The sequence below is a fragment of the Acipenser ruthenus genome, chromosome 19 (assembly GCF_902713425.1).
Source record: "Acipenser ruthenus chromosome 19, fAciRut3.2 maternal haplotype, whole genome shotgun sequence".
NCBI lineage: Eukaryota > Metazoa > Chordata > Actinopteri > Acipenseriformes > Acipenseridae > Acipenser > Acipenser ruthenus.
In genome coordinates this window covers 10,022,158-10,035,890 of record NC_081207.1, presented here as the reverse complement: position 1 = coordinate 10,035,890, position 13,733 = coordinate 10,022,158, and the positions used below count along the sequence as shown (strand labels likewise).

The 13,733-nt window shown below is 36.5% G+C and overlaps 1 protein-coding gene across 2 annotated transcripts; it reads left to right on the top strand.

Annotated features, from left to right (window-relative positions):
- The first annotated feature begins 164 nt into the window (after nucleotides 1–164).
- Nucleotides 165–12,777, top strand: LOC117424042 (luc7-like protein 3). 2 transcript variants are annotated; one of them, XM_034040065.2, is made up of 11 exons: nucleotides 165–385; nucleotides 3,490–3,556; nucleotides 4,696–4,735; nucleotides 4,826–4,970; nucleotides 5,983–6,060; nucleotides 6,811–6,915; nucleotides 7,131–7,292; nucleotides 9,491–9,825; nucleotides 10,217–10,380; nucleotides 10,923–11,119; nucleotides 12,355–12,777. In XM_034040065.2, exons 1-10 carry the CDS (start codon nucleotides 287–289, stop codon nucleotides 11,084–11,086), a joined length of 1,359 nt encoding a protein of 452 aa, XP_033895956.1. In that variant the 5' UTR covers nucleotides 165–286; the 3' UTR covers nucleotides 11,087–11,119; nucleotides 12,355–12,777. The 2 variants fall into 2 exon arrangements, with proteins under 2 accessions (XP_033895956.1, XP_033895954.1); XM_034040063.3 differs by having other exon boundaries at nucleotides 10,923–12,777.
- The last annotated feature ends 956 nt before the right edge of the window (nucleotides 12,778–13,733 follow it).

Below are 13,733 nucleotides of genomic sequence, written 5' to 3'. Positions count from 1 at the left end.
AGACTATTATTATTATTTTATTACAGCGTAGTACATACAGTACCACCTGGGCGGTGTGAGACAGCAGCTCGAATACACCGCTAATCATCCACACCAGGGGGCGCACGTTCCGATGTACAGTGTGGCGCAACTTACCACATTAGATTTGATTGTTTCTACGGTGAGTAACCCACCTCGTGGTGTCTTGTGGGTAAAGCACATTGTACTGTCCGCCATTTCGTTGCTGATTTTGGATCAGTGTAGTCGAGAGAAAAAGAAAGAGAAAAAACACACAACCGAGACAAAAATGCTTTCCGCCGCCCAGTTACTCGACGAGTTAATGGGCCGGGATAGGAACCTGGCACCGGACGAGAAACGGAGTAACGTGCGTTGGGACCACGAGACTGTAAGTTTTTGGTTCATAAATGTCCCAAGAAAGAAAGCGGCAAAGGTTGCCTGTGTAGCGGGCCGAGGGCGGTACCGGTAGACTAAAAATTAAGGAACAGCCTGCAATAGCTTGCTAGACAACGCGGTCGTCAGACTTTAGTACCATAAGGTTTAGAACATCCCTGTTGTTATGTTTTCCTAATTCTTATGTGCCACTAAGAACTAGTAAAAGTGAATGCAAATGAAATACAGTACTGCGGTATCGTGTATCGCTTTCACTTTTGAGGGTTTTACTAGTAGTACAGACTACGGTACAGACAGGGCTGCCTTGTTCTGTGGGCTCTGTGCTTTCTTCCTGTAAGAAAAAAAACTAGAAATGGCAGGATTAAAAATACGACATAATTGTCAACGAATTACACATTTTGTTAGTGAGATTAATGACAGATACGTTATTAAAATAAAAAATAAAATGTATGCAGAATGTATTCACAGGGGTGGCCGATTTCTAAAAAAAAAAAACTTGTCCAAGGGACAAAAATCTACGTGTCCTTCTTAAAAATACTTGCCCCCTCCCCGTCGCACAAAACACACACTAAAAAAGTAGAATATAACGTGTAGGATTTTGGTTTAACAGTGAACACAATCAATCAGTTAGTGATTAACAGGGCCTTGTAGCTTGACTGGTTCACAAAATTCTTCAAGATACACAAAATGTTCCCTATGACGCGACCTCACCTCAACAAATTTATAACATTAATGAAATGTTTCTTTCAGTGCAGTCTGGAACACATTTGCAAGTACATTTAAGTAACATACTAAGAGTACAGCTATAATAACCAATGCTTGGAGTTATTCAAATATAAAAATAGCGTCTGTCTGTTTTTTTCCCACTCTTTCTTTATAAGCTGAATTCAACTCCTGATGTACAGGTGTATTAGTTTGTTGCATCACAGATACAAAATCATTGCCAACTATTACTTCTGCTTTGTGGAATTCTGATTTTCTTGATGTGCCTTCAGTTTTGTAACTGCTGAACTGTGTATTACTATGATATATTTATTTTACTTTACAGTACTATAATTATGATTATAAAACGGATTGAATGCTACAGTGTGCTAAGCCTTTACAATATCAAGCACAATGTCACGATTAGGAACTACTTAGGAACAAAGGCAAAGCACTGCACCTGTGCTAACCACGTATCAATGCGCCGCCAAAATCAAAGAAAACACCTGTAAAAATACCTGCTGTCATGGAAGATACTGGAGACATTAAGGTGTCTTGTCATATCTTCCAGTTTATATTAATTTGCACTGCAAACCGGTTTGCTATTTTAAATAAGGTGCTGTTATGGTATTTTATTTGTAGTACATACCAGTCATTTTCTGTAACTTTGGTCGGATCCAGTTGTCAGATATTCAGTTTTATTTTACTCCTTTTAGTTGGCATCATCCCTTGTTTTGTGAAACTGACAATTAATCTATTTTTCGACAGTATTTACATTACTACATGCATCCAGAACTGGGCAGACACATGGCAAATTACATTTAATAGAGAAAAGTGTAAGGTACTGCATGCAGGCAATAAAAATGTGCATTATAAATATCATATGGGAGATACTGAAATTGAAGAAGGAATCTATGAAATGTCTCATCTAGACAATGTGGGGAAGCTATAAAAAGGCCAACAAGATGCTTGAATATATAGTGAATAGTGTTGAATTTAAATCAAGGGAATTAATGTTAAAACTTTACAATGCATTAGTAAGATCTCATCTAGAATATTTTGTTCAGTTCTGGTCACCTCATTACAAAAAGGATATTGCTGCTGTAGAAAGAGTGCAAAGAAGAGCAACCAGAATTATTCTGGGTTTAAAGGCATGTCATATGCAGACAGGCTTAAATAATTGAACCTATTCAGTCTTGAACAAAGAAGACTACACAGTGATCTGATTCAAGCATTCAGAATTCTAAATGGTATTGACAATGTCGACCCAGGGGATTGAAACACATATAGCAAGGTTTTATAGTTATTTAAAGTCTTTATTTTAAAAAAAAATTGTTTTACTTGACAACAATGCATAAGAAGTGTCAATATCCAGCACAACCCATGCATTTCTATTATTATAAACATATTTGTCAGTCTTAATGATTTAAGTTTCACAAATCGATGGATTGTGCATGTCCAATAAGTAACGAATATAGTAATATATTTATTTAATATAGCGTTTAAATATATATAAAAAAAATGTAAATATGGTAAATAGCAAGCTAGGTTAGCAACACTAAAATCGAAAGAAAAAAGTCATTACATTTTTTTCCATCGAAAGTTTGTCTTGAAATGCTTCTAAACAGTAAACTTGACGTTGTTTTTTTTTAAAAACATATTCCCAACAAGTACACGCTTGACCACGAAGTTATAAATTACACAACACGATTTTTTCAAATCCACTAATACCTTAGCGACTTTTTTTTTTTGTAACTTTACTAGATTGCTGCATTTAAATATCAATTTCATGTATTAAGAAAGCAGTATAACTTATTTGGTCATTTACAAAAAATGTAAATAGTACCATAAGTTTAAAGATTAGCGTGTGTCTTAACAGAGGCGCTCACTCTCAGGCAGCCATTTCTGTTTTTTTTTTTTTTGTAACTAACAGAAGATCAGCTTCTTCCACAGCTAGCCAATCAGAAGTAATAGGGGTGGAACAGAAACACTTTTTAGAATGTCTGTGTATGTGCTAGAGTTATGCAATTCAGTTTTCAGAAACTTACCTGGCTCTCTACAAATATACCAGGAGTGCCTTTCTAGCAGCAGAGCGAACATAGAAAAAAAATAAAAGCTACTTGTCCGATGGGCAAAGTATAACGGCAAAACTTGTTTTTCCGTCCTACAAATCGTGTTGTCCCGGGCGATACGAATTGGCCACCCCTGATTCAGCATGCAGTTGTCCACACATCGTTTTTATAACAAAAGCAGTTGATGAGTACGTTATGTCATTACTAACAGCCCACTTTTTAACTGTTCAACATTTACACTTTCGTCAGATTCACTGAATTGGTCATTTTTTTTGCGTGTTTCTCGAGGAACACCAGTAATTGGTATGCTATGCTTCTTTTTCAGGTATGTAAATATTACCTCTGTGGATTTTGTCCAGCAGAATTATTCACAAACACACGATCTGATTTGGGTAAGTGAAGAGAAGTCCCAGATTCTTCCCACAGTTCATTTAGAAGCTAATTCCAAGAAGAGTTTGTACTCCTCTGGTTTCCATTCTGTTATGAAAGTTGTGTAAAAATAAATACATTTGGCAGCTAAGGATATTCAGTGTTAGATACTACACTGTACCTGCATTGAATGGGTTATCCAAGGCAATCTTTCTAGGCTATGGCTATATACAAACAGGATATAAAAGTCAGAAAACAGATGGTAGGTTGTCATTCTACAACCCAGCATAAACATTCCCCCTGTTCAGCAGCTTGCATTTGGGCAATTATATATTTCTAAATATTTTATGCAACATTACTTTAGTTGCCGTAAACCAAAAGTGGAGTATGTTTATGAACATGACATGTTTATAATTCAAACACTGTGCAGTGTAGAGGGCATTCCACTGTTTGTTTTGCATACCCAAATATCTGGTTACCTAGCTCCAACACTTTGTGCTCAACCATTTTCAAAATAAAATGTGTACTATCATGAGGAATCTTGTAGTCCTGTAGGCTTAACACAATGCTAGTAAGCTGTAAGGTTTCCCAGATACTGCAACTAGTGTTGCATCCATCAATTCAATAATTGCAACTTTTTCAAACATCTTGTAATTCATTTTTGTTGATTAAGTTATGTAGACGATACATGCCAAAATAGCACAAAATATTTGGCAATGCATTCCACGTAAGGGCAGCAGTGTGGAGTAGTGGTTAGGGCTCTGGACTCCTGACCGGAGGGTCGGAGGTTCAATCCCAGGTGGGGGACACTGCTGCTGTACCCTTGACCAAGGTACTTTACCTAGATTGCTCCAGTAAAAACCCAACTCTATAAATGGGTAATTGTATGTAAAAAATAATGTGATATCTGTATAATGTGAAATAATGTGTTATTTTGTAACAATTGTAAGTCGCCCTGGATAAGGGCGTCTGCTAAGAAATAAATAATAATAATCATAATAATAATACAGCAGGAAAGTCTTTGCTTTACACATGCTTATTATTGAAGTTGTTTTGTGAATCTAAATGCATTAGATGTACACCCCCTGTTAAATTACTGAATTTGTTATATTTAAAACTTACAAAAAAATACATATAAATATATATTTTTAATTCTAAATAGGTCCATGTGAAAAAATCCACGATGAAAATCTACGGAAACTGTAAGTCCAGAATTCCTTCCTACATTTTCCTTTTTATTTATGAACTGATGAAAAATATGTGTATGAACCAGTGATTTTCTCTTACGGCAGATATGAAAAGAGCTCCCGCTTCATGAAAGAGGGTTATGAAAGAGACTTTCTTCGGTATTTACAAAGCTTGTTGGCAGAAGTGGAGCGCAGAATTCGCAGGGGTCATGCAAGACTGGCACTTTCTCAGGCCCAGCAAAATTCTGGGGTAAGTTCTGCATTGTGATTTTTAAAAAACTCTTGTTTTGGCCACAACCATATAGCTTTGTTTTTTAAAATGGGATGTCCCCACTTCGAAATAGGTGATGCATTCTTTCTGCATCACAAGCACACACAGTTAGCAGCAACATGACCTTTGTGCTGGGACATGACCGTATACACCAGAGGCAACCCGCATTCAACGTCACATAAAACTAGATTTTTTAGAATATACTGTATGTTATGTAAACCACATGCAACACGTATGCCTAGTTTCTTGGCAATGTACTTATTGATGTTTTCATCATTGTGCATTTTGTAATCCATCAATTTTAAACACTCAACATCACTCACAGTACAAAATTAAAATTGGCACGTAAATCAATTTTTTGGTTTTTTTTTTGGCATCTCATCATTTTTAGATTTGATTATTTCCTGGTTGAACACATGTTTGGATGGAGAGCTGTGATTGCTCAGTTCATTAGACATACTACCAGAAACATAATCGAACTATCTTGCATTGGTCCTGTGTTGCTTTGGGTGTAAAGTGTTCTTGTCACTAATGTCAGTTGTATTATTTATAACGCATCACAACACATGGTGTTTAGCGGCCGTTAGGCATGTGAACAGAAAGGGTCAGAAAGAGTACTAGCTGTTTAGCCTAACCAATTTCACAGGTGTGTGTAGCAGTGTCTGTAGTAATATTAGAACTGATTGATGCAGTTTGCTATATGTTGCATATCTTCCTAGCCATGTCTAAAGCTTACTATCCAATAAACATGCTGTGTAAATACAGCCCAATGTGATTAATAAATTAAGATATTAATTTTGAAAATAATTCCTTTTACAAAGAATTTTGAAGCTCCTTTTTGGTAAACTCCCATTCATAGCACCCAGAGCAAAGGCCCCAGTGCCTTACTAGTTACACAGACTGGTTGTCTTTTATGTGAGATTTGTACTTTGTTCAAAACTGTTCTAAATCTGTTTGTGTGTTTTATATTTTTCCTCTCCTATTTGTTTAGCAAGCTCCAGGGCCTTCAGGCAAAAATGAGGAGAAAATACAAGTTTTAACTGAGAAAATTGAAGACCTTCTGCTGCAGGTAGGTCCTTTCCATTTGTATACCCACTGTAAAGAGATTCCAAAGTGTTTCCATGGCACATGTAAATATCATTTAAGTACTGTTCAAGTGTTTAGTTTTCACTTCCTCTTACTACATACATGACCTTTCCTGGGTTTTATGTTGTTTTTCTTAAGCTGACAAATCTTACTGCAGTTTATAAATGCCTGCTTAAAATGTTCAGCATTTCAGATCACTGGCCTTTAGACTCTTGAAACACTGCCATATTCTTCCTTATTTTATGGTCCTCATATGCCTGTCTGCATTTACAGAATTAATTGCCTTCTGTAATTGTTGCAGTTTAGTTTGAGCAAAATTGCAAATTTACCAGATTAATATGAAAGTTGTCTTGTGTAAACCCAAAGGGAATCCTTGGAAATTGCAATTGATTTATATTCAGCTGAATTATCTTTTTGAATTAAATCTAAATTACCATGCTTATTACACAATGGGGTTAAATGTCTTTGATACAAAAAATAATTAATAAATACAAGGATTTGATTATGTTCTGACTGAGTTTTTCAATTAAAGTTTGTATACACCCCGTGGACTGTAAGCTTCGTGAGTGGTTATTGGAAAGTGTGGTTAAAATGTGTTTCTTCAAGTGAGATGGTAGCGAATAAAATAAGAACCACGTAATAAAAAGAAAGCTGTTTCATGAACTGCAGTTTTGCAGTAGTGACACTTCTGTTACTAACCTGTTTTTTATGCTGTGATTTCCTGGTTTGATAGATTGAAGAGCTGGGTTCAGAGGGAAGAGTGGAGGAGGCTCAGGGAATGATGAAACTTGTTGAACAGTTAAAAGATGAGAGGGAACTGCTTAGGTCATCAACCTCTGTAAGTATGCCTTGTGATGCGTGTACTATTTTGCAGAAATTAGTAAAAGCCTCTGTCATTCATCCTGTACTTAGCTTTTAATATTTGTACAGTTAACATACAATTTATATATTTAATTCTTACTTTTTGATGTAATATATAAAATATTACTATATGGAGTGGAAAAAGGCTTGCAGTAGCTTCCTTGCAGCTACTTTTTTTTTTTCTTCTTTCAGACAATCGAAAACTTTGCAGCTCAGGAAAAGCAAATGGAAGTCTGTGAAGTTTGTGGAGCTTTTCTAATTGTAGGGGATGCACAGTCCAGAGTAGATGATCACTTGATGGGAAAGCAACATATGGGTTATGCTAAGATCAAGTCTACTGTAGAAGAGTTAAAGGTGAGTGTTGCTTCCAAGATGTAGTGGGATGTAAAAAAAAGATTGGAAAAAAAGATTGGAACATTCATAATCAGGGCTGTACATTTAGATTTTTTACTACTGGCCCCTTGAGCCACCGAGGTAGTGTTTTTACTGGCATGGATACAATTTTAACTGGCCCAATAATAAAACTGTTTACAAAACTGTATCACCCTGCTCGGCAAGGTAATAGCAGAGTAGTGTATTAGGTTGTGCGCCATTCACACATAAAATAAACAATCTTATGGATTATTTGTTTAACCATTCTGATTATGTGTCTACCATATGTTTAAATGGTAATAGCTGATCTATTTTTCAAATCTGCCTTTTTGTACATTTAACATGTTTTGATTAGATGATAATATAAAAATAAAATAATGAGTTACCATCTGCAATACATTCACCCAATTTAATTTTTAAACTGTTATTGTGTTATTTTATATACTGTTATTTTTGGCAAAAAAAAAAAAAAACTCACTGTGAAAATCTGGTAATCCTAAAGTACATGGACAGTGTGAGAAACTGAAGTTATGGTAGAAATTTTGGTCAGACACCAAAATCTTGCCGAACTCAACAAAATAGTAAAATATTCAATCTTTTCCCAAATTACTTTGTTTAATGCTGACATTAGGAGAACCATGCAGAATTGTGTAAACTGCATTCTCCTACTGTAGGCATTCAAGAAATGTATTCATTAAATTAGCAGAGTGCTCCCGCAGTGCTTTCATCCACAGCAATATGTAAAAATCTAAAACATGCTATATTAAAAACCAGAGCAATGCATCAATAGCTGCCATCTTTCAATATGCTTTGCAGGATATTGTAAACATCCAGTTCACACACCATGTAAAACAAGCCGAGTGCACATGCAAACTGCATTTTGAGCACAAAAGGACTCGGTCCTAAAAAGGGGGAAAAAAATAAAAATAAAACTGGCTTGCATGTATATCTTTCATGATGGTTTTTCATTTCCATATGTTTAGTAATGTGTACAGTAACCAAAGAGAGCCCACGTCTGAAATAAAAAAGTGGCTAAGCGAAGCCTTTCCATATATGCTGTTGTATTATTTCAGCCATTTACTAATGATACTATTACTGTGAGACTGGATATGAGGGCAACTAAATGTTGAATTCCCAACAAAAAAGCTGCTGTTTTATCTGCAAGTCTGGGAAACTGACATTTGTTTCACTGTCATCATGAAGCCAGATTTAGGTTTTTTTTCCACTCCATTCTACATTTTTGTCTTCATTTTTTTGTCATAATTTCTTTCTTTATCATTATTGATTTAAACACTTTACTTTTGGCACATTGGTGCAGTCGGTTGCTTAATTGTAAAAAAGAAAAAATTGCCATGTCGAGGTAACGAGTATTACCAACAGCAGTAACCCATTTTCCTGCGTTCATGAAACGGAAGCAGTGTGCACTATACTTTATACATTATACAGTTAAAAAATGTTACTGGCCCAGTTGGGCCTGTGGTGCTTCATAACTACCGGCCAAACTACAATCTCTACCGGCCCCGGGCCACCGGGCCATGGTTAATGTCGAACCCTGATAATGTTTTTATATACATGCCAGTGTTTTTAGATGTGACAAATACAATATCATTTGTGATGGCTCTTTCAGAACATAGCTAAACAGAATTAGGGTTTAATAACTTTTAAAAAAGTGTTTTGTGGCAAGAGTGGCAATCTCAGCATCCTATCAATGTTAATAAGATGAAAACTTCATGCAGAAGTTGGCAAGTAAGCAAAAGTTGTACTGGGATGACTATTGCCACAGAATTAACTTTTAAAAGGAGTGCCTCGTCAGAAACCCCAGCTGATGGAGAATTGTTCAAAGTAACTATGTAATACATTTGCAAGATAGTTACACTTTTTACAGAGCTGCATAGCAGTATAACGCAAGGTTAGAAATGGAGAAGTAGCTAGCCATTAGATCACTCTGCCTCCAAGTGTTCAGATTACTTTATGCATTTGAACTTGCTTGTAAATTCAACACACTTCATGATTTTGTTCTAATTGTTCAGTGGCTGCAGATTTAACTTTTTAAAAATTAAAGATCGCTGATGGATATTTGAATGCAATACATAGTTTTATTAAAAATAGATGATGCATTTGTAGCATCTTGGTGTTTCTCCATACTTGTGCAGTATTTAATTATTTTTCCTCCCCACTAGGACAAACTACGCAGACGGTCAGAAGAGCCGGAACGTGATGACAAAGGAAAAAAAGAAAAAGAAGATCGAGAACGTGAAAGAGAAGAGAGAGAGAAGAAACGGCGGGAGGAAGAGAAAGAGAGGGAGAAAGAGAAGGAAAGAGAAAAGGAGAAAGAGCGAGAGAAGGAAAGGGAAAAGGAAAAGGAGAGGGAGAAGGAAAGGGAGCGAGACAGAGATAGACGTCGGCGCAGTCATTCACGCAGCAGACACTCCAGCAGAACATCAGAGAGGCGGCGCAGCCGTTCAAGAGAACGCAAGAGATCCAGAAGCAAGGAACGGGACAGGAAGCCTAGCAGGTTAATCAAGCAATAACACTAACATGGGAAATGTGTCTGGTTAGCTTTAAGTAGATGTGTTGTGCTTTTGGTGTTTAACGCACAGGAGGCCATTCATTTCCGACCTCATGTCCACTTCCTCAGAGCTCGTGCTGTTAAGCACTGGGTTAGTTTGATTGCTTTTTGCTGACTCTTTCTACAGCCAGGATGTTCTTTTTGCACAGTCTGAAATTTAAAAGAAATGATACAATTTCTAGATGTGCACTGTACACTTGAGTTGCATAAGCAAGCATCCCTATTTTAGGTCTTTAACTCTCTTTCCTATCAGGAAAGTACCATCCATTTGGTATTGGAAGCATACATTCTGTATCTGGGATGCAAACCTGTAAGCTGTATTTTGTTACCTTAACAGGAGCAGAGATAGAGACCGGCGCAGAAGCAGCCGGGACCGTTCAGAAAGGAAGCACAGATCCCGCAGCAGAGACAGGAAGAGGTCGAAAAGCTCAGAGCGTAAATCTCATAAACGCAGGAGCCGAAGCCGGGAGAAGGATAGAGACAGGAAGTCAAAAGAAAAAGGTTAGAAGTGAAGCATGCCGAGGCACTACAGGCTTGGTGGTTGTACCTTAGGACAATGTTGACTTTAATCTTTCTCCCTCGGAAACCTCTGCAACCAAAGACGGTCTCGGATACATGGCAGCAGAATAATCCTGGAGCTGTCGGCAGTTATGGGGGTATAGTTTAGTTATTTGGCAACATTTTAAATGTAGTCCAAAGCAGAAAAGTGTTAACATAACATGCATAATTTTCACATTGAAGGACTGCCAAAATGAAGTGTTTCCACATTTGCCATGAAACACAAGTTTGAGCGCACAATTATGATTTCTTCCACAGTGCAAACCTGGGTGCTGTCCTAATACTGTGTCTTGGTTAAAGGAGTGGTACCTATGCTTTAATATCTATTTTCTATTGGCTGTAGTGACCTATGTTGTTTGTTTTTTTTTTAACTTCTGGATATTAAAATATTTCAACTTCTTACAAGGTTTATAATTTCCATTTATTTAGTGCAATTGAGTGTTTTTGAAGTTATGGAAACAATGTATTTGTTGATTTCATTGTAGATCGAAGAGATCCTGATGAGAAGAAGAGCAGCAAGAAGTTGAGTGGTGATGAAAAGCAGAGTGAAGTTTCCAAGCCAGAGCTAATGGAGGTTGATGCTCCAAAGAGTGAGGTCAATGGCACCAGTGAAAACATACAATCTGAAGGTGACACTCAGTCCAATTAAAACTGATCTGATATGACCTCAGATCAGGCCGAGGTAAGTGCATCCTTCTAATGTTGGCTAGGTTTTTTGTTTTTGTTTTGTTTAATAGTGCAGCGTAAGTATGCACGGATGAAGATGGAACTAGCCCGATGAGAAGAAATAGAAAAAAACATACCCAGAAGGGAAGGACAGTGTAGTCCTGCCAAACATGTGGAGGTACCTTATTTTGTGTCAGCTATTTTATAACTAAAGGACATCCACAAAACTTTTGTGCCTCTAACTTTTTACTGTAGCTCAACTTTAAAATGTTCTTTGTAAAATGTTATCTTCACACCCCCTCTTCAGAGTCTCTCTGGTTTAATCTAAAGTTAATTTAAATACTAAACTTTTTTTTATTTATTCGTTTTAACATTTTGATCGAATTCCTATTAATTACCATTAGAGGCACATGTATTATATATACTCTTGCTAGTTTTTTTTTTTTTTTAAATGACAAGGATGTTTGCAGTTTTTTGCTTTGCCTTGCATTCTAATGCAGTTTGTTCTGTAACTCGAGAGCCAGTAGCACTGGATTGATGGAAGTGTAGGGTTTATGAATTATTGCAGCTGACTTCCATACCTCACACAGCGTTGGTGTTGTGAGCGACCCATGAAAAGCCAAATTAAAAATCAAGGATTCTGTCAAACTGTGCAGGTACTCACGCCAGGTACTCCTTTCTCTACCCACATCCATGTTTGAATGCTGTTGCCTGTAAACTTTAAGCTTGCTGTTGTGTATTTTGTTTAATAGAATTGTTCAAAAGGTTTTTTTTTCTTTTCTTTGTGTACTACTTGTTAATGCATTTATCACCATGAAATTCTTTTCAACTGTATGTAGGGGTGCAGTGCTGCCAAGAATTAGTTTGCTTAGAGTAATTCCAATAAAGTGGCATAAAAAGCAGCTTCTTATTACAGATTCAGTGCATTCAAGCCTTAAACTGAGGTATGTGTTACATTTCTCCTGCAGTGTAGGAAATAGTCAGACAGTTATTTTAATGCTGTGGTGGCGACCATAGTGATATAAAGCTGAAGCCGTTCCATAACAAAAATACATTTGAAATTGAAAGGTTGAAAGACCGTAAGAATTGATTACCAGCTAATGTGTATATTGGGTTTTACTTTTAAGTACTAGAAAGAAGAATTACCAACTGTGTATTTACAGTGTTTTGCCCTTGTGTGCTTTGACTAAATCAACTTGTCTGTTTTCTGCATTTTTAATTGTGTGGTTTCCTAACATTGTCACATTATAGGGTGGAATCTGAGAAGTGTACAGGAGGAAGAGCAACTGAAGACAGCCTGGCCTGAAGTTATGATGTCGCTGCTTAAAACAAGGTGAACAAGAGCTGTAGTCACCCAGAAAAAATAAAATGTAAAATAGTTCAGTTGCCATTTTCAAGCTCATTTGAGGACTGGTGACATTACTTCAGATAAATTGCAAAAAGCTCATTTGCTACAACACATACCACCAATAAGTACATTTGCTATTTAATTTGTGTAATTTCTGTTTTTCATGTATTTAGAAACAAACAACAATTACTTGTACATGTGGCTTGTTCAGTTTGTTACTTCAGATTCTACTTCAGTCATTTTAAGACACCACGCTGTCTTATGTTTGTGTACAGTGTTTGGATGGAAACAATTTTTTCTACTTGTTTCCCCCCCCTTTTTTTTTTCTTCATGCAAGGTATAGTGCAATAGGCCTTTGGATCACTTCTAGTTTTGAAAGAGGTGTGAACGAGTTTCTTTTCATTTTGTTGATTTTACTAAGACCTGTATCTTCTTGTTGATTTATGAATAAAAAAAAATAAAAAAATGTTGGTGCCACAGCCTTTTTATTTATTTTTTAATCTGATGCAAGTCTTTATGGATCGCCATTCAAGGTGGTTTTGCTATGCTTGTGAGCGCTCCAGAAAATCAGCATATTTGGATTATAGGGAGAAAAATGTATTAATTGCTACATCTCTGCTCATGCTTTTGAATTGCTGTTATACTTGGCGCCTTTTGGAAACAAACATGTTGCCATTTAAACCTGAAATAAGAATAAAAAGATACAACAAATAAAATGTCTGTAGGGTCCGTGGAAAATCTGTAATCTTTGGTGGGTAGCAGTGGCTGCATCCCAAAGAATCTATCACACACTTACTTTTTAGGAGGATAAGTAATTTACAAATGAAAAGAAAATGGTCTGCTGATTTTAGTATATAAGCAATCATTAGTATCTGGCATGGGTAGAACAATACTGTGATCTCTGATTAAGTTGATCAAGGGCTTTTGCCTATAAAAGGTACCATGGAAAAGCTCACTGCATAATTCCCTCAAAACGTACTGCTGCACATGTTTGTTTCATATCTGGGAGAAGTATGCTGTTGCTACTGGCTACAAAACATATTTGTGTGTGTTATTGACTTCTACATACAGTAGTCCTGTTCTTGCAGCTCTGGCAGAAGAAAGTTGTCTGAGGTTAATAAAACTGATTGCAAGAATTGGGCCCATTCCAATAAGAGCTATCAAGAAACCGTGGAGATTTAAGTATTATTATTATTATTTATTTCTTAGCAGACGCCCTTATCCAGGGCAATCGCAAGCAAATACATTTCAAGTGTTACAATACAAGTAATACAATTAAGAG